The sequence below is a fragment of the Peromyscus californicus genome, unplaced genomic scaffold (genome assembly GCF_007827085.1).
Source record: "Peromyscus californicus insignis strain IS unplaced genomic scaffold, ASM782708v3 Scaffold_12__1_contigs__length_115047231, whole genome shotgun sequence".
NCBI classification, from domain to species: domain Eukaryota; kingdom Metazoa; phylum Chordata; class Mammalia; order Rodentia; family Cricetidae; genus Peromyscus; species Peromyscus californicus.
The window spans coordinates 23,451,486-23,470,239 of NW_026294413.1; the positions used below are offsets into that span (position 1 = coordinate 23,451,486).

General features: G+C 42.7%; 1 protein-coding gene and 1 pseudogene across 7 annotated transcripts in view; both read left to right on the forward strand.

Annotated features, from left to right (window-relative positions):
• Positions 1 to 18,754, forward strand: part of Tbc1d4 (TBC1 domain family member 4) — a 159,659-nt gene that overhangs the window by 112,463 nt on the left and 28,442 nt on the right. For 4 of the 7 annotated variants that reach the window (XM_052732576.1, XM_052732577.1, XM_052732578.1 and 1 more), the window contains exons 8-10: positions 1,324 to 1,443; positions 12,563 to 12,637; positions 13,971 to 14,197. In XM_052732576.1, the coding sequence (XP_052588536.1) occupies positions 1,324 to 1,443; positions 12,563 to 12,637; positions 13,971 to 14,197 (422 nt within the window). Of the gene's footprint in view, positions 1 to 1,323; positions 1,444 to 12,562; positions 12,638 to 13,970; positions 14,198 to 15,927; positions 16,093 to 18,754 lie in introns of all 7 variants that reach the window. The other 3 variants (XM_052732574.1, XM_052732575.1, XM_052732580.1) reach the window with 1 other exon arrangement.
• On the forward strand, positions 9,362 to 10,262 carry LOC128107087 (spermidine synthase-like; annotated as a pseudogene).

Sequence of the window (18,754 nt, forward strand, 5' to 3'; positions counted from 1 at the left end):
AATTATTTTGATGTTGAGACACTTGAGATGTAGCCCAGGCTGCCCCCAAATGCTGACTTATCCTGCTTCAGTCTCTCCAGTGGTGGAATTAGAGGCTGGTATTGCCATGCCTGGCTTTGCAGCCAAAGCCGCTGCTGCTGTCTCTAATACGTTTTGTTCATTGTGGGTGTGCATGAATGTGTAGGTCAGAGGAGAGTTTGCAGGAGTCAGTTCTCTCTCCCCACAAGTCTCCCAGGAATCTAACTCTGATGGTCAGGCATGCAGCTGAGCCATCTCACCCTCCCTTCCAAAGCTGCTGGGGATGATCAAGTGTGGCCCTTCAGAGCCTCCTGCATGGTCCTGAAGCCAGCAGCCTTCAGAGATGGCTGCTCTTCCAGTCTCCGATTTCCCTGACCTTTGTGTGTTTTTAAACATGCCTGGGAGATAAATTCCCCTAAGACACAACTTTTTCACAGACGCCTCCCTTCTTAGCGTTTACATCAACATTTTCCATATTTATCTAGCGCTTGAGGGCCCACTCAGTGTTTCCCCTGGCTTCACTTTCTCTGTCACCAGAGGACTGCTATTGGATTAAATATACAAAGTACCTAACAGTGGACACCTCATTGATTCACGTTTTGGGTGAAGCTTTGCTAATCTGAAAAGTACATGACCGCATACAAATAAAAGTGGAGGCTTTTAAAAATACTTATTTATTTTGTGTGTATGATTGTTTGCCTGCATGTCTGTCTGTCTGTCCATGTGTGTACATGGAGGTCAGAAAGGGCCCTGGATCCCCTAGAACTGGAGTTGTAGAGGACTGTGAGCTACCGTGTGTGCTGGAAACTGAACCTGGGTCCTCTGCAAAAGTAACTGGTGCTCTTAACGACTGAGCCGCTCTCCAGTCTTGAAAAGGGAGTTTGACAGGAGCGCCATTAGTCCGCAACTTGACTTACAGAGTGCTCTGCTCTTTGGAACTTATTTTCCCCTCTGATTGGGACACAAAACAGACACCTTGGAAAGGGATGGTGGTAGCCAGCTGGAAGACAGTTGAAAAATTTTCATCCTGAGTTTAATTTTTGGTAAATGAAGTAGAAATATGTGAGTGAAATGGAAAGGCATGGAGAAAAGGTTTTATTTCTGTCTTTTTTTATTACTTACAGTAGTAAACTCTTTTCCTTATAATCTCTGTGTTCACAGTGTGGAACATAAATCATTACTTCTTAATTGAGCTCCTGAAGGTTGCTTGCATTTTTTTAATGGCTTACTCCTTAGCCTTCATTTAAAGCCTCATCTAACCTCAAGTGTGTCTACACTATAACTTTGCTGTTTTTCCTTTTCTAGATTATTTCAAATAGTACAATCCCAGAAAATTCGACAAGTGGTGGGAGGTTCAAGCTTGACATTCTGAAGAACAAAGCGAAGAGATCCTTGACTTCCTCCTTGGAAAATATCTTCTCTAGGGTAAGATTGAACTGGGCTGTCTTAGGTAAACCCATCTGTTTTCTGCTTTATCTCACTGAAGATTTCCCTTTGGTGGTGATGGGGAACCTGTTAAGATAACTTTAATTTCGTTAACACTGCATTAAGATAATCTTGTAATTCCTGCACTTGAGATGCAGAGGCAAGACTGCAGGTGGTCGCCAGCCTGGGCGACATAGCAGTACTGTGTCTTAAAGTATTATAAACAAGTTTCCTTCTAAAGGACTAGTTTGTTCTCTAGCCTCTGATATCTGAAGTCAAGCCACAGAGATTTCTGTGTAGAGACGTGTGTATAGAAAGGAGGAAATCATTCCTGATGTACAGTTCTATAAGAATTTTCAATAGTTCTCTATCTCATAATATTTTCAAAAATGTCTGCCTTTCTTTTATCCATTATTAGAGGCTGATAGAAAATGGTAAAAACAGTATGAAGTAATAGAAAATTTTGTATCCAATTTAGTAAATTTATATATTTCATTTAAATGTTAGCAAAATGTTTCCCCTTGCTCTTCAGTTTCCTCTTTCTGAATCATAAGGTCTTGAGGCTGGGGTGCCATGTTTAGGACTTGAGTGTTGCCTGTGTGGTGCAAGAGCCAACCTACAGGAGGCAGCTGCCAGGAGAGGAGGCGCCTAGTCTAGAGAAGAGTGGTGAAGGAGGGTGTAGCTTGCTAAGGGAAGTCTGGTTGGGTATGTGAGACAGAGGGGAGGGGCAAGCATTCACAGAGAGAGGTGCCTTATGTCGGGAGGTAGAGTCTGAGGGGGCTGATTCCAGTGGGAGTGTGGTAGCCTCAGTGGGGTGAAGAGAGTGCATGGCCACATACAGGAGAATGGACACAGTCAGAGGATGGTCATGGCATCCAGGAGCGAAGGGAATTGCAAAGAGGAAAAAGGAGGAACCCAGAAGGAACTCTCTTTTGTTGGATTTAACTTAGACTTATCAACATGAAACTGTGTCTGTGTGTGTACATGTGCACACAAATGTAATGTTATATATTGCCCCTGGCTTTGTCCATCAAGAGAACCTGGGGGGGGGCAGTTTTCCTGTACACACTTGATAACAAGCCTGGTTGGGTGACATCTAATTTCTAGAGTTTGGTTTCTACATGGCAGATAGTGTTGGGCCACATTCATGGCTGTCGTTGGTTGTGTGTTGTCTATGTCCTACAAGTTGGCTATACCTGTTATCAGACTTCCCTTGTTTTCTGGACCGTGACACTCCTGAATTCAGCTGGCTTGCTGTATTGTGTGCTTTCCCTCAGCTGGTGTTTGTGTTTGACATGTTCCCTCATTAAACTCAGGCATGGCCTCTGTGGCTGTTGCAACGCAGAAGTGGCACTATGTTTGTCATGGCAGATGACAAGGACTCCAGCCTATCACTTTGCTCATGCTGGTCAGAACCTAGACTACCTCTTATTATGAGGGGGCTATGGCTTATCTCATCCAAAACTCATGGTGGAATGTAACCTCTACAAGGAGAGAATAGGAGGGGGCATCTTAGCGAGGTGATTAACCCTCACATGACTAGTTGACAAATGGGTTAATAGGTTAGCTGTAAAGCGGGGCTGCTGCCACAGCCAGCTTGGCCAGGTCTGTTATGCTTCCTCTGTCACCATGTGATGCTCTGAATCACCTCACCACATTGATAGCAGGAAGGTCAAAACTGGATGTGACCTCTTGACCTTGAACTAGAATTGTGAGCCCAAAGTAAACTTTTTTTTGTTAGTGACCTGCCCCATGGCATGGTGTTATAAACAATAGAAAACAGAAGAAGACCCAAGGAATAAAGTTCTTTCCTTTTATTCTACTTCAGCGTGTCCTGGGGAGTGAGGGCAGTGGCATACCCACTGCCTAGGGATTTGATGAGCAGTACCTGAGCTTATTATACACGACATTGCTCAAAGCACTGCCTAGCCTGGCTGTTGTTACTGTAAAAGAATGTCGTATGTGTCATTTAGCAATTATCTCTGAACTATTATATGACTATAGCATGCATGTACGTACATATATATATATGTATATCAGTTTATCTATTATCTATTTATCTATACATTGTCTGTCTGTCTGTCCATCTATCCAGCCAAGGCCATTCCAGGTAGCAGTTTTTTGGGGGGGGGTGTAATTCACTAACATGAGGAGCTCACCATTATAAGGCCTCCATTGTAACCGTTTTACTGAGTTATGCCACCAAGGAAGAGGGATAGCAACACACTCAAAGTCAGTATTATGCTCCTCTAAGGTCGTGTACCACTGTGGAAGCATGACTTCAGTAACATGAACCTTGATAATCTTGCCCTGTAGGGGAGTACATGATAACAAGATACTGACCAGTGTTCTCCAGTGTGAACATGCCTAATAGCTTAGCAGAAACCAAACAGCCCACTATAAACTCACAGTCAATTTGCTTATAAATTATCTTGTCATTTTCAAGTTTATTTAAGATGTACACAATTAGGGTCTCGAGAAAAATCATTGGAAGAACTCAGTTTAAAACAATGGTTGTAAGCCGGGCGGTGGTGGCGCACGCCTTTAATCCCAGCACTCGGGAGGCAGAGCCAGGCGGATCTCTGTGAGTTCGAGGCCAGCCTGGGCTACCAAGTGAGTTCCAGGAAAGGCGCAAAGCTACACAGAGAAACCCTGTCTCGAAAAACCAAAAAAAAAAAAAAAAAAAAACAATGGTTGTAAAAAGCTGCATTTAGAAGTTAGTGGGGCTTTTTCATTACTGTGGATATATATTTATATCCCACCATGTCCAGTTAATGCACGAATGGTAGGGTTACCCATTGGAACATGGGCAATCTTTTACTTTCATTTTTAAAAAGAACATACAGAATACATAGTGAGGTGGATCGAACCTCTTTGCCAGTCTCCTTGATCACGATCGTATACTAGCAACTTTTCAGAAACTGAACCCTGAGCTCATCGTATTAAAATATAGAGACAGTGAGCTGAGGCCCCTGTGGTGTAGAAGCTCCACACCTGATTCTGATGTACAAGCAACTTAACTCGCCATTGCGAGTTTTCATGCTCTGGGATGGCCATTTATTCTTAAAGTATGGGCACATGTGAGCAGTTTTACAATCATCTAGGCCAGGGGTTCTCAACCTTCCTAATGCTGCAACCCATCATGTTGTAGTGCCCCCCAGCCATAAAATTATTTCACTTTACTACTTCATAACTGTAATTTTGTTACTGTTATTAACTATAATGTAAATATCCAATATGCAACCTCGAGGGGGTCATGACCCATAGGTTGAGAACCACTGGTCTAGGCCCTTGTCAGTCATATGGAAGCCTGGTCTGACCTTAGAATTGCTTCATCAGAAATTCTGGAGTCAGGTCCAGTAGTGTGGACTTTAAAGCCCCCCAAGTCTCACTGATACAACCTAAGTTTGAGAGCTCCCGTTCCAGACAAACCCAGTGCTTGAAGCTCTGCCATCCCAGGTAGGGGATTGGTGTTTGCCAATGTCAGCGGCCAGAGCAGAACACTGTCTTTAGTAACAATTTCATGAGCCTGACCAAATAGGTTGTTGGGGACCTGAAAGTATGACTTGGCCTTGACACATTGCATGGCTTTGGACTCGGGCAGCTTCATTCCCAATCCAAAGCTGTAGTGTCTCCCTTTATCAAATGTGCATTGCAGTACTGAGTCACGTTCCGAGTCGTCAGTGTGAAAGGGCCACACTGTAGATCAGAGGTGGGTATTCACTGTAGGCTGGAAACCCGGTGTTTCCAAGAGAGCTGAAGGGCTGCCCTTCCTCTCCATTTAGACCTTGGTGCTCTGCACACACAGTCCTTGCCAGGCTGACTTTGCAGCGGCTCCTCTGCATGCCGTGAATCGCTGCGATGGCTCTCAGCAAGGACACGGCCGGGCTATTTTGGTCTCCGTGAATACTGTCGCTTTTGTGTCCTAGAGTGATGCCAAATGCTATAAATGTTGTGGCCTAACAAGGTCTTGGGTGCTTCAAGTGTAACCGAAGGCTGGTGGCTCCATCTGTCTGATAAAAGTGGGACAGCTCTAAAGAAGTTTGTGTTCCCCAACTTACTGTTTTCCTGTTTTGGGTTGTGTCGTAGGAAGTTCACTCCAGCCTGAGTGTAGGTCATAATTGCTTTCCGGAGCGAGATGTAGTTGTTGATGAGATTGTTAGAATTACTTAGAAGCTCAGCTCGTTAACACTCAAAAGTGGGCCTAAGGCAAATGGCTGGCACAGGAGTTACCCATTCGTCATGCGGTAAAACTGAGAAAGCTGTGTGTTTAGAGTTACAGACAAAACCTGGTTTCTTGTTGTTTACTGCTGTCTCTTGAGTTTCCAGGATACTCAGCAGTGTAAAGTGTGATTTATTTTGAATACCGATCTCCTTTTCCACTCTCTTTAGAGTAGTGTCCATGGTGTCCCCGAGGAAGTGGGAGAATTAAAGTTTGTGGTAGAGTTTAGTTTTAAAGTAACTTTGTTTTATTTTACATGAAAACAAACCCACAGTCAAGGATAAAACACCGCCATGAGCAAAATACGTGACTTCAATTGTTTTGCTCGTGAAAATGTTTTGGCTCTGTATGACTGCTTTCTCTAGTATGACTGATAGCTGTTGAGACCTTGGGCAGGTTGGCATATAAGCCTCAGCTAAAATAGCAGATATCAATCAGCTTTACTGATTGTCTCTCAGCTACACACTAACGCAATAGTTTATTAGCTGTAAATATATTTTATTACTAGACATTTGTTTGCCATAATGCAGAACTGAAGGACTTAAAGAACCCTGATGAGGTGGTGCGCATTTCAGAAAATTTGCTTTAGTTATAATTCCACCTTCCTCCCGTAAAGCCCGACCACAGGAGGGCATCACTGAGAAGGGGCTCTAGGATTCCCTCCTTTTTTTTTTCTTCTTGTAATTATACCATTATTTATTAAAAACTTTTAAACACCTCGTGCAGCCTTGAGGCAGGGGGAAGGGCTTGGACTTGCCTCTACTGGATGTGCCTTCTCATGGGAGGCCTTGCCTTCTTGTGGGGGGAGTGAGAAGTGGGTTAGGAGAGGAGGCTGGGGGGGGCGGGAGGAGGGAAGAGGGGGATCTTAGATTGGTGTGTAAAATGAATAAAAAAAGTAAAATAAAAAAAGAAAAAACCCTTTTGTTGATTCATTGTGAATTTCACATCATGCACCCCAGTCGCACTCATCTCCCCAACCCTCCATATGTGCCCTCTGCCCTTGCAACCCTCCCGCAAAAAGAAAAAAAGAAAATCTCACCATGGAAGCCATGGTATTTCTTGGTGTGTCACACAGTGTATATATATCCTTTTGCCCAAACAGCTTTGCTTGCAAATATTCATGCAATGAGTCATTGGACTATTCTGAGGCTCCTGGCTTCTGCTATTCTATTAGTGCTGGATTCTCACTTGGATTCCTCTCAGATATCCTGTTGTTGCCCTGTGTCATGGAGGTCCTGCAGCTTTGGTTCTGCAGGGCTGTCCCCTTCATGTGTCAGCAGTTCATGGATAGGGTAGATGTTGGCGAGGCCAATTTAAAGCCCTGGATCTGGGCCAGGTGGTAGGTAAGTTGGTGAGTCCACATGCCACCAGGGCCAGCTTTCCCACTTTGCCCAGGTGAGGGCTGGGGCCAGCTCCTCTCACTATGGTAGCTGCAAAGAGTGGGCCCACCTCTCCTCATGCCTTCAGGGCCAGCTCTCCAGCACTGCCCCAGCAAAGGGTGAGGCCAGTGAGATGGCTCAGCCATTAATCTAGGCTCACAACCAAAAATGTAAGAGGATTCCCTTTTTTTTTTTTTTTTGGTGGGATAGGGAGGGGCTGCTAGCTTAGAGAGGCCTAGAAGCAATCAGCTGACCTTTGTCTTTGGCTAGAGACCCAGCAAGAGAACGTCTCTCCATTCATCTCAAACCAAAAAAGACTGCAAATCTCTAAGTCCTTCCCTACTCCTTCCTGTGTGTCTAAGAGGGCTCACTTTTAATTGTGCTTCCTGTGTTCACATTGCTTCCTGTCCTTTACTAGCTGTGAAGTTAACTTGGCCCCAATAATCTATCAGAATTATAGTCTTTATACTCAGTGATCAACCCTACTTCACAGAATTGCCAAGCTGTGACTCATAGTCCAAGGCTGTGACTTTTATTATTGATATAGTTGTTAGTCTATAAGGAGCCTATGGGGATTTAAAACTATAATTAATACACTGAACATGGGTATGAATAATTTACAGATGAGGTTGTGTGTGTTCAGGGGGGTATGCCATTAATGTCACTGGGAGTCCTGCTCTTTTCTGAAGGAAATTGGAGGAGCAATGGATCTGGGGAGAGGCGGGGTGGGGAGTGTGGGAAGACTGCAGTCAGGATGTATGCTTTGAGAAGAATAAAGAAAAAAGAAGTAAATAAATAAAATATCTCTCTCTCTCTCTCTCTCTCTCTCTCTCTCTCTCTCTCACACACACACACACACACACACACACACACACAAAGATGCTGCTGTCAAGGGGTGTGCCTCATCAACTGGGCCCTCCAGGTTGCTCTGAGATACAACCTTTCTCAAAAGCATATTAAAGTTTTATCTTTTCTCCTTAAAAGAAAAAAGAGAAGAATTTACATTATAAAACAAGATAGGCTACCACAAGTATAAAACAATTGACCAAGAGTAAGGAAGAGCTCTTAAAACGTTCAGTAGTAACCATAAAGCAAAAATTCAATGGAAGGCCAGAAAAATAATCTTCTGGAAAACTGAATGAAATGACAAGTCAATGGAAAAGTTTAACAATGTAAAAATTTAAAGGATATGTTCAGAAATCCAAATGTCAAGGGTCAGAGCTCCCACAAGGAAAACACAGGTTTTCAAAGAAATAATTAAAGAAAATCTGTCAGAGCTAAGGAGCATGACTTTCTAGATCTAATGGGCTTAGAACACACGGGTTAGGGCAGCTGAGTAAAATTCACTCCAAGGCATTGGAAGAAGTTTCTGAACGCTGCTTGAAAAGCAAACAGCACTACAGACAGATGCTTTAGAGTCACAAAGCCTCTGGATTGTTGAATGGACAATGAGCACGGCCAAAGAATGAGGAAGGAAAGTTTCCAAACATCCAACTGAACTATTCGTGAAACATAAGCGTAGAGTAGTGACATTCGCACATATGTAAATTAAAGTTAATTACATTCCAGTCTCCCCTTTCTCAGAAAGTACCTGGTGAATGTGTGCCACCAAAATGAGGAAGTGAACTGAAAAGGAGGAAGATGTGATTCTAATGCCACGGGGGTCAAAGGAAAATTTTAGGTTGATGGTGAAGAGGGTACCAGGAAGACCTGGAGTCCAGATCAGGGCAGGGAGACAAACATCTTGATGCTGAGTTCAAAGCTGCAGACTGTGATTGTTGGATCATGTGATGTTTGACCATACTATGAGATGTTGGTAAATTTTGTGATTTCTGAATAAAAGGTCACGGACACTTTGAAAGAGGAAAGGACAAGACACAAAATACAGTCAGTTGTAATCGTGGTAACTATGTAGCTTAGCTGCAAATAGTCCTAACAAAGGCGAAATAATCACAGCAGAAAACACCAATTTAACTGGGGTGTGTGTGTGTGTGTGTGTGTGTGTGTGTGTGTGTGTGTGTGTTTGTGTGTGTGTGTGTGTGTTTCATCTTCCTGATTATGTCTGAACCAGAAAGACTAAGGAAAAATACTGTGAGCTGAAATACTGGAAACATCAGTATAAGTGGTATATAAATCATTACAAGACTTGCTTTTGGGGGTGTGGCTCAAAGTGTGAGAGATAAGGGTGAGAGCCCAAACTTTTCTTTATAAGATTGGATAACAAAATTTTACTCTTAGGTTGTAGTGTGGGCAGTGGGTAGAGCTGGTCCCATTGTGCTGTGGCTCCATGTGGCCTGCAGTCCCAGGCCTACCCACCATGGAGGTGGGCTCTGATAATGCTGCTGCATCCGGCCCCACCACCATTCTCAAGGGCTGGTTCCAGAGACCTGCAGCCTGTGGCCTGGCCAGGACTTGTCGCTGCGGGTGGAACAGCTGCTGCACCACGGTTGTCTTGGTACCAAGACATCCTTGTCTTCCGTAGTAAAACCTACCACAATGTGCTGGTTCTGGATGGTGTTATCCAGTGTACTGAGAGGGACGAGTTCTCCTACCAGAAGATGATTGCCAACCTGCCGCTCTGCAGCAACCCCAACCCATAGAAGATGCTGATCATCAGGGGTGGAGATGAAAGGGTCCTACGGGAAGTGGTGAAGCATCTCTCTGTGGATTCAGTGTGAGATCGATGAGGATGTCATGAAAGACTCTAAGAAGTTCCTGCTGGGCATGGTCGTCGGCTACTCCAGCTCAAAGCTAACCCTCTCTGTGGGCAATGGCTCTGAGTTCATGAAACAGAATGAAACAGATGCCTTCAATGTCATCATCACCGATTCCTCAGACCCAACAGGCCCTGATGAGAGCCTCTTCAAGGCTTCTGGTAACCAGTTCATGAAGACAGCACTCAAGGAAGACAGCATCCTCTGTTGCCAGGGTGAGTGCCAGTAGCTGCACCTGGACCTCATCAAGGAGATGAGACACTCCTGCAAATCCCTCTTCCCTGTGGTGGGCTATGCCTACTGCACCATCCCCACCTATCAAGCTACCCGACTGACTTCATGCTATGTAGCAAAAACCCAACCATCGTCTTCCGGGAGCTGGTGCAGCAGCTGACACAGGCCCAGGTGGAGCAGATGCAGATGAAATACTATAACTCGGACATGCACTGAGCAGCCTTCGTGCTGCCAGAAGTTAGCAGAAAGGCCCTGAATGACATAAGCTGAGCCTGGGTGCCACTGCAACACCATCTAAGACCTCAGTCGGACTGGACCAAGGAGCTTCCAAGGTGTCTGGGGCCCTGGACCAGACTCCCAGATGACTCTTGCCCACCAACCAAGAGTTACAGACCTAAGAATGCTGCCTGGCCTGCCCTGCTGGGTGGATTCAGTCTCTGTGTCTGTCTGTCTCTCTATCTCTGTGGCGTTGGGCACAAGCCTATACCAGCTCTGTACAGCACCATCTATGGCCTCTGTTACCCAACAAAATACATGTGTATTTATAACATGCTCAAAAATTTTTTTTGACTCTTGAAACTTTGTACAGGTATTACTTTGACTAAAAATTAAAATAAAGTTTAATTCCCTCCACCCACACATGTCTATACAATATTTATTAATATATATGTGTAGTTGAAAGTTTTCTCCTGTCCCACCCAGCCCCATGGTCCTGCAGCCGCTTATAAAATAATTACTCAGAGGCTTAATATTATTTACAAACTGTATGGCCTGTGGCAGGCCTCTTGCCAGCTAGCTCTTATATCTTAAATAACCCATTTCTATTAATCTATGCTTCGTCACATATTCTGAGGCTTTACTGGTCTGCTGGCATGTTGCTCCTTGGGCGGCAGGCAGGGTGATATCTCTCCAGACTCCACCTTTCTCTTTCCTGTCTCTCTCCTTGGATTTCCTGCCTGCCTCTAAGCTACCTTGCCATAGACCAAAGCAGCTCATTTATTAACCAATGGGAACAACATATATTCACAGCGTACAGAAAGACATCCCCCAGCATATATGCAGAGAGATTTTAAATAGTAAATGCTGTGAGATGTGTATCTCTTCGTTTTGCAGAGGTGCTGTTCCTGTCCCATGCTCCTGGTCACTCCTTTAGATCCTTCCCAAGTTTTTAATGCTCCACCTCTTAAGACTCCGTGGATGATATGACGTGCCTCCCAACCCTCTTTTGTGTTTTCTCTCCTTCATTTGGCTTAGTTTCTTCATCTGTATTGTGAGAGGAATAGATAGTTATCTGTTATGTCCTTTTACATTGTGTTGAGATGTCTACCAAGAACCAGTCATTAATAGTGACATTGACTGACATACAATCTTGAAAAGTGAAATGATTCATTGGCATTGGCAAGTATTGCTGAATAATGAATAAAGCAAAATTAATAAATTTTAAGAGGCTTTTTTGTCTTACTATGTGGTGGTATTGTGTTCCCCAAAATATTGTGCACCCTAATAAACTTATCTGGGGTCAAAGACAGAACAGCCACAATATTAAGCATAGAGGATAGGCAGTGGTAGCACACGCCTTTAATCCCAGCACTTGGGAGGCAGAGCTAGGCAGAAATCCATGTGTTCAGAGATACAGCCAAGCATGGTGACTCACGCCTTTAATCCCAGGAAGTGAGCCTTTAATCCCAGGGAGTGGTGGTAGAAGGCAGAAAGATATATAAGGCGTGAGGACCAGGAACAAGAAGCATTTGTCCTGGTTAAGCATTCAGGTTTTGAGCAGCAGTTCAGCTGAGACCCATTCTGGATGAGGACTCAGAGGCCTCCAGTCTGAGGAAACAAGACCAGCTGAGCATCTGGCGAGGTGAGGTAGCTGAGGCTTGTTCTGGTTCTCTGATCTTCCAGTTCACCCCAATACCTGACTCAGGTTTTATTTTATTAATAAAGACTCTGTAAGATTCCTGCTACATTACTATGAAGGGCAGAACTCTGGTTTCTGCACAGGCTTAGCCAGTACTCATTTCTGACTTGGATACAGAGCTTGCCCAGACTGGTCTTGAACTCACTATGAAGCTCATGCTGGTCTCAAACTTGGAATTTGTAATCCTCCTACCTCAGCCTCCCAAGTCCCAGGATTACATTATTCTATTTTAACGTATTTGTTACATTCTGTTATGTGAATTGTGACGTCTATGATATGTTGTAAGGAAGGTATGCATAGCTTGCTTGGTGACTTAATGCTCTGTTCACATTTGCATTTGTTGGTGTGGGGTCAGAGTTACTGGCTTTCTCACTGATCTTGAGGCTGAGTAACCTTTAAGGCTATAGCCAGAATAACTTCAAAAACCTCAGTGTGCCATGTGATCATCTAACAGCTGAGTTAGAGACATTGGGAGTTTGGAGGAGTTGTATACTGCATGCTTTGATGGCCGTTAAGACAGCTGATAAGTTTGAGTGAACCAAGGGGATTAATTTAATGCTTAGGTGGAGTGAAAACTTCAAATTCCTTCTGTATTTTTCCTGCACAACTGCAAGTTGTAGTAGTAATGGTTCTATGTACTCTCTGCACACAGGGAGCTAACAGGATGAGAGGTCGGCTTGGAAGCATGGACAGCTTTGAACGGTCCAACAGTCTTGCTTCGGAGAAGGTATGTAGTCATAGCTCTCCAGTTCACCAAACACTGCTGCTTAGCCAAAGCTGTGGCAAAACATGCATGCCTAATTACTTTGTGGTGAGATTTTTTTTTATGGCCTTTAAGAAATAAACATTTGATGCTCTGTTGTTTTAAGTGAGATTCTGGGTATTACCAGTTTATTTTTCACCCAGCTAAGTTCCCTTCTGTTGGGACAGGGTGCTCCCTTCGTTGGCTAACTCTGCTCTTACGTTTGGCCCTGCAGATAGTTTGAGTATAGTATTTGAGCAACTGTTGATCTAAAAGTAAAACAAACTGAACGACCTAATTAGCACTTCCCCCACAAACACACACCCAACACACACAGACACACACGTACATACACACACACCCCCGGGCTTCCCCCCCACCCCCATACACACACAGCTTGTTATTCTTTCTCCATGTTACTTCTTTTCCTCTTTTCCTTCATTTCAGCGGCAACATCATTCTCTCTGTCTCAAAGACAGCCCTAGTGAGGGTTTCCTGTTTCCTGTTTTCTGCAATAGGCAACTTGGGGCTCGATCAACCTTTGTTGTCCTAGTAGGAACACTGAAATATTTTTTATTAAACTTTTGTTGGCACCAGAGACCTAACAGCTATGTGTCTGACTTACCCAGAGCCCGGCTCAGCAAGCCGGATGGTTTATTTACCATGGTACTCATTTACGTAGCATACCTGACTGGATTGAAAGATTTATGTTGGCTCTTCACTGGGCGGGAGAGGCATTCCAGAGGGCTCCGTTTTGTTCATTTCCTGTTTTTCATGTCTTTTAAAAGAAACTCACCACCGGGATCATGCCACTGGACAGAAACATCCAGAGTGGAGGAAGATAATTCACAGACTTTAATTTATTTTTCTAAAAGCTTTGCTCCAAGCCCCAGGCACTGAGGCATTGTGATATTGTTTTGACTTTACTGGAAACATGCAGAGCCTTAGGTCGCAGAGGTTAGGAGATCCCTGAACAAAGGCTCTGCCCCTTTTCGGTTATGGCCCCTTTTCATCTCTCTGCCAACAATGGGAAGAGTACAGTAGCCCTAGCATTTTACCACAGCCCTCAGGGGAGAGTACCTTTTATCAGCCTTTCGCTTTCCTGCCCATCTTTTCGGATGTTCTGTGACACCTGCTTATCAGCGGCAGTGGGATGTGGTGAAGCTGATTAGTCTTCACCAGGGTTGAGTAAAAAGAAAAACAAAACAGTTTTGTCATGAGTCAGGAAGAGGACTCCACTGTCACTACTGAACCCTGGGTATCTGTGTGTCTGTTGTGAGCCTGGTAGGGGCAGACACTTCCCTGGTTTGTGTTGTAGGACTTCTCACCAGGGGACTCTCCTCCCGGGACACCACCAGCCTCTCCACTATCCTCTGCCTGGCACGTCTTCCCCGAGGAGGATTCGGACTCTCCACAATTTCGAAGACGGGCTCACACATTCAGCCACCCACCTTCAAGTTCAAGGAGGAAGCTGAACTTGCAAGATGGGAGGGCTCATGGCCTAAGGTCCCCTCTACTGAGGCAGAGTTCCAGCGAGCAATGCAGGTAGGTCCTGGCCTGTCCCCCACCATGGGACACCATGTCATTCTGTTTGGGTCACTTTGGAGTCAGTGTGGGTTGTGTCTCATGCCTTAGCCAGATTTTAGGGTTCAGAAGGAGCAGAGAAGTAAGAGATGCGTTTTGTTTTCTTCAGTGAGTTAAGGGAAGATGGGTGAGGTTAAGATACGCCCTGAAAAAGTTCTAAGTTTGCATTATAAATGGAAGCTTTCCACCGTTTCCTTCAGAAAAAAGTAGAGAAAACATGGCATGCAATCATGTGTGCTGGCACATATTATATCCTGTCTTTTTAATGCTGGCTCTGGGGAAGTCGTCAGCATAAATGGTCAGACCCAGAGCCTCTCGTCAGCCTGCAATATGCCAGGCTGAGGACTCACCTAAGTTCCCTTCATGCTACTACATAGCAAATTAAAGCTAAGTTTGATAACTGTTACACATTTTGTCTAAACCTGTATCTAGAAAGGAGACTATGTAATTGCAGGCATTGTCCATTAGAATGACCTTAAATAGTATTAAAAATAATTGAAGAAAATTACTTGTCAGGTATGAAGTATGGAGCTTCTTATTTAGCTCAGATTCACGTGTCTGGCCGCTAATTTTGTTTCTCTTTCCTCCCTGTGTGTTTCATGTAGACATCAGGGTTGACTGTCTGTGTTGGTCACAGGCATAAATAAAACCAACTGAAAGTAAAACATCTTATAAAAAGACCAATTTTAATATGAAATGTTATCAGGTTTCCTTTCATGTTTTCATCATGTTTTCCTTCTCACTATACAATTTTCATTGTAGTTTTCTGATTGACTTGAATTCTAAAAACCCAGTAGATTATAAAACACACAAAAATTACAAAATAAAAATTACAAAAATAAAATCAAAGCAATTAATTGTTTTCAGATCTTGTGTATGTGTGTGGAGATTAAGTATTCATAAGAAAACAAAGATTTTACAAATAATTACTTCACTTATTTTTACCCAAGACAATAAATAAATCTCTTTCCCCTCAAGAACAAAGTGTCATCAAGAGTGAAAGATACCAGTCATTTCGAACTGTAAATGACCTCTCTCTCAATTCTTCCCCAAGTTTCCCATATGTTGCATCATATGCACTCAAATAATTTCTATCATCATCAGTATAAAAAAGGTGCCACTTATGTTCTGTAAAAGCATTCCACACTAAAATCCCCCTGTTTATTTAGAAAAAAAAAAAAGCCATGTGCGAGATTCAGGGCTTTGGATGAACAGTGCTGCCGTCCACACAGGAAATAACACCAATCTAATGTTTGGTAAGCCAGAGATACTGTGGATGATGATTGACATCAACCAAACATTTTGTTCATAATATTTAGAAGGGATCTGTTATCTTTAGAATAGTTAATCCTTGTACTATTCATGATCAGTTTACCCTCTGGAAATTGTTTTCCTGTGACTGTTTGTGTTTTCCTATCCTGACCGGAAGTCTCTTTTGCATGTAAACATACTTTTTGTTCCCAGAGTGTTAAGAAATACGATTTGTGAAAGGGTGGACTGCCAGTGTAGCCCTAAGTAGAGGACTGCATGCTCCTCTCTTTGGATTCTGTGTAAGCTCCAGCTTGCAGCCTTTCAAGCAAAGAGTAAATTAATAGCCAGAACCTATTTCTATGCTTTTTCTTGGTAAATGAAGATTTTTTTTTGCTAAAATACAAATTTTAAGACAAATTTGCTGTATTTTCTGTACTCAGCATTCTCCCGTCAGCCCGACGCATGTACAAGGAGAGTAATTCTTCTTCCAGCCTTCCAAGCCTTCACACTTCCTTCTCTGCCCCTTCCTTCACTGCCCCCTCTTTCCTGAAAAGCTTTTACCAGAATTCAGGTAGACTGTCCCCACAGTATGAAAATGAAATCAGGTGAGATCAGTGTGCTCTTTGCAAAGCGCCATTTTCTCCAGTGATAACATTGATAATGTTACTAAAAAGTGGCGGGTTAATTTTAGAGTGACTCGTGTGCATCTGTGTGCTTGTTCTAATCTGCTTCTAGTGTACTGACTTTGACTCCAATTAATTTTATTAATAAAAGTGATTACAACTTGTAGTTACAAAGCTTTTTGATGATGTGATTATATCTTTTGAATTAAGTTTTTATCTAATAAATGCCTTCACTGCTGCCGTCCCAGAATCTAAGCTTTGTGTTGTTGGAAATAGAAACTGGTATCATCATGTAATAACAAGACCTTCCTTTGTCTTGCATCTATGATTTTAGTCTCTGGGTGTATTTCTTGGCACCCCAAAGCCACTGACTACAACAGCTTGCTAACAAGTTAGGTGCAATATCTGTAAGTACATTGAGTATCTCCAAGGCATTTCTTTGATTTTTCTCAATGACAGGTTTATGCTTTTGAGTCTCACTATATGCCTCTGTGTAATGGGCTCAGGATAATGTCAGTAGGTAATCTCAGAACATGAGAGAAATCTGAACCTTGCAGCTTTTCTTTTGTTTTTTGCCCTTGGTATAGAAAATTTACATAACTCTCACAGCACCCACATTTCACAAAATTAGATACAGTGAACTTTACAGAACTGTCTGTGTAAGTTGAGATCATATTGGCCATGAAAATACTAAGTGGTATGCTGTTAGTCTCTGGGGCATGGTAAGACTCTTTTAAAGGAATTGCTGTTGGCTTAACAATCTGAATTTTCTTCCTGTTTTTGTTTCAAGCTTGACTCATTCATTTTTACTACTGTCTAGTATTCTGCTTAATATAGAGCATAGTTTATCTACTTCCCTGTTGATGGACCATGCTGGCTGTTTCTACTTGTTTGATGATTGGCAATCCTTGCAGCGAGCAAGTGTGCCACTGATACCTTCTCAAATACGCTCGTGTTTTTATTGTCTTGTAGATGTAAGGTCATCTAAATGTTAGCATTTAAGTAGATAGATCTCATTATCTAGTCAAATTAGATACATCCTAGAGTTATTTCTGAGTATCTTTTGTCCATATGTGCCCACTCTTCATATTGGATTAGCATGATTAGGAATGTGAACTTTCCTTTTGAATTAGTGCAATGTGCTCAAACATAATTTCATTTCTGATGACATAAAGCCCATGAAATAGTTTGCAGGGGAACACTGTGAGGAGAGTTTCTAAGAAAGCTTGCCACAAAAGAGCATAATGTTGATGAACTATGCAGTGAGTTTAGGTAGTCAAGCGTCTCCACCACCATAGTATCTCCAACACTGTCCTCTTACAGGAATGGACCACTCAGCGAGTCTGTTCACAGGCTTTAACTGCTGCATTAGTTGAAATCAGCATAAAGGGAAACCCTAGCTTCCTTTCTTAAGTAGGAAACAGGCATCCTCCCACCCCAATGACAGTTAGAAATAGCCATTAAGAAGCTGAAGGGTTAGCAGTGACTGGATGTGGGCCATAGACCTTTTTAGAGGTTGCCATACATACACAGAGGTTGCTTCCATTGTTTAATGTGAGTTTGGTCATTGTCTTTAGGAATTCATGCCTATTTGTGTGTTTTACTTTTTGTGGTTGCTTCCCATAGCCCCCATACCTCATGCTCGTGGAAGGAGACTGACGTCAGAAGGCAAATATACAGGAGTTTAGGGTTGGAAAACTTCACTATTTAGTAGCTTATGTCATTTGCAGTGTTGCTTTTGAACATGTAGAAAAGTCCTCATCTCTTGAACATTGAAGATTATAAGTACTTTTAGATGTTATTTTCAATTGTGAGAAATTCTAAAAATCAGAGAATAGTTCCATCCCCCCTCCCAACTCTTTTAATTTTATAGCCTAGAGTCAGTAGGTCTGAAGTACAGTTTGGGTAAGACAAAACCCCAAACCGTTTTCATTGAAAAGCACACCAACCCTAACAGCCTAAGTGGCTCACCAGGGAGAGAACACCATCATGTCACCACTCCCCAGGCCATAAGTGGAAGGGAACCAGAAGCCTGCTGGCAGCCCTTATCTCTTGGGTCATTACTACCTTCTGACCTCACAGAGCAGAGCTGAGTTTTGCTGCTTTTCGATGCTCTATAAATGGAATGATAGAACATCCTTTATTTCTGTATCTGCCTTCTTTTAACATTGCTTTGTGAGAGACATTCCTGGCTTTAGGTGTGCTTCAGTATTTTTAGTTTTATTGCTATGTAGTATATTCCTAATATATCCCAGCCCATCTATGCTATTATGAATGGACAGGTAGTTACAGGATTTTGGTTTTTTAGAGTGCTGTTGTGACAATTATTGTATATATTATCAGTTGTAATACATATGGATTATTAATGGGTATCTGTCCTGTAAATGTATTGGACAAAATTATATTCTTAGGTTTCTAACAATTCACTTAGACATAAATATAATACAATCTTGAAGAGAATATATATTTTTCTATTTGGAAATAATATAAAATTTATAGATAATTACAAAATATTAGAGGATTCCCTTTAATCTTTATCTTGATTAATCAATTTTAAACATTTGTTGCATTTGCTGTATACATGTACATTTACAAAGCTCTCTCAATACACAAATAAATACGTATATTCTTCAAACTAGGTTAT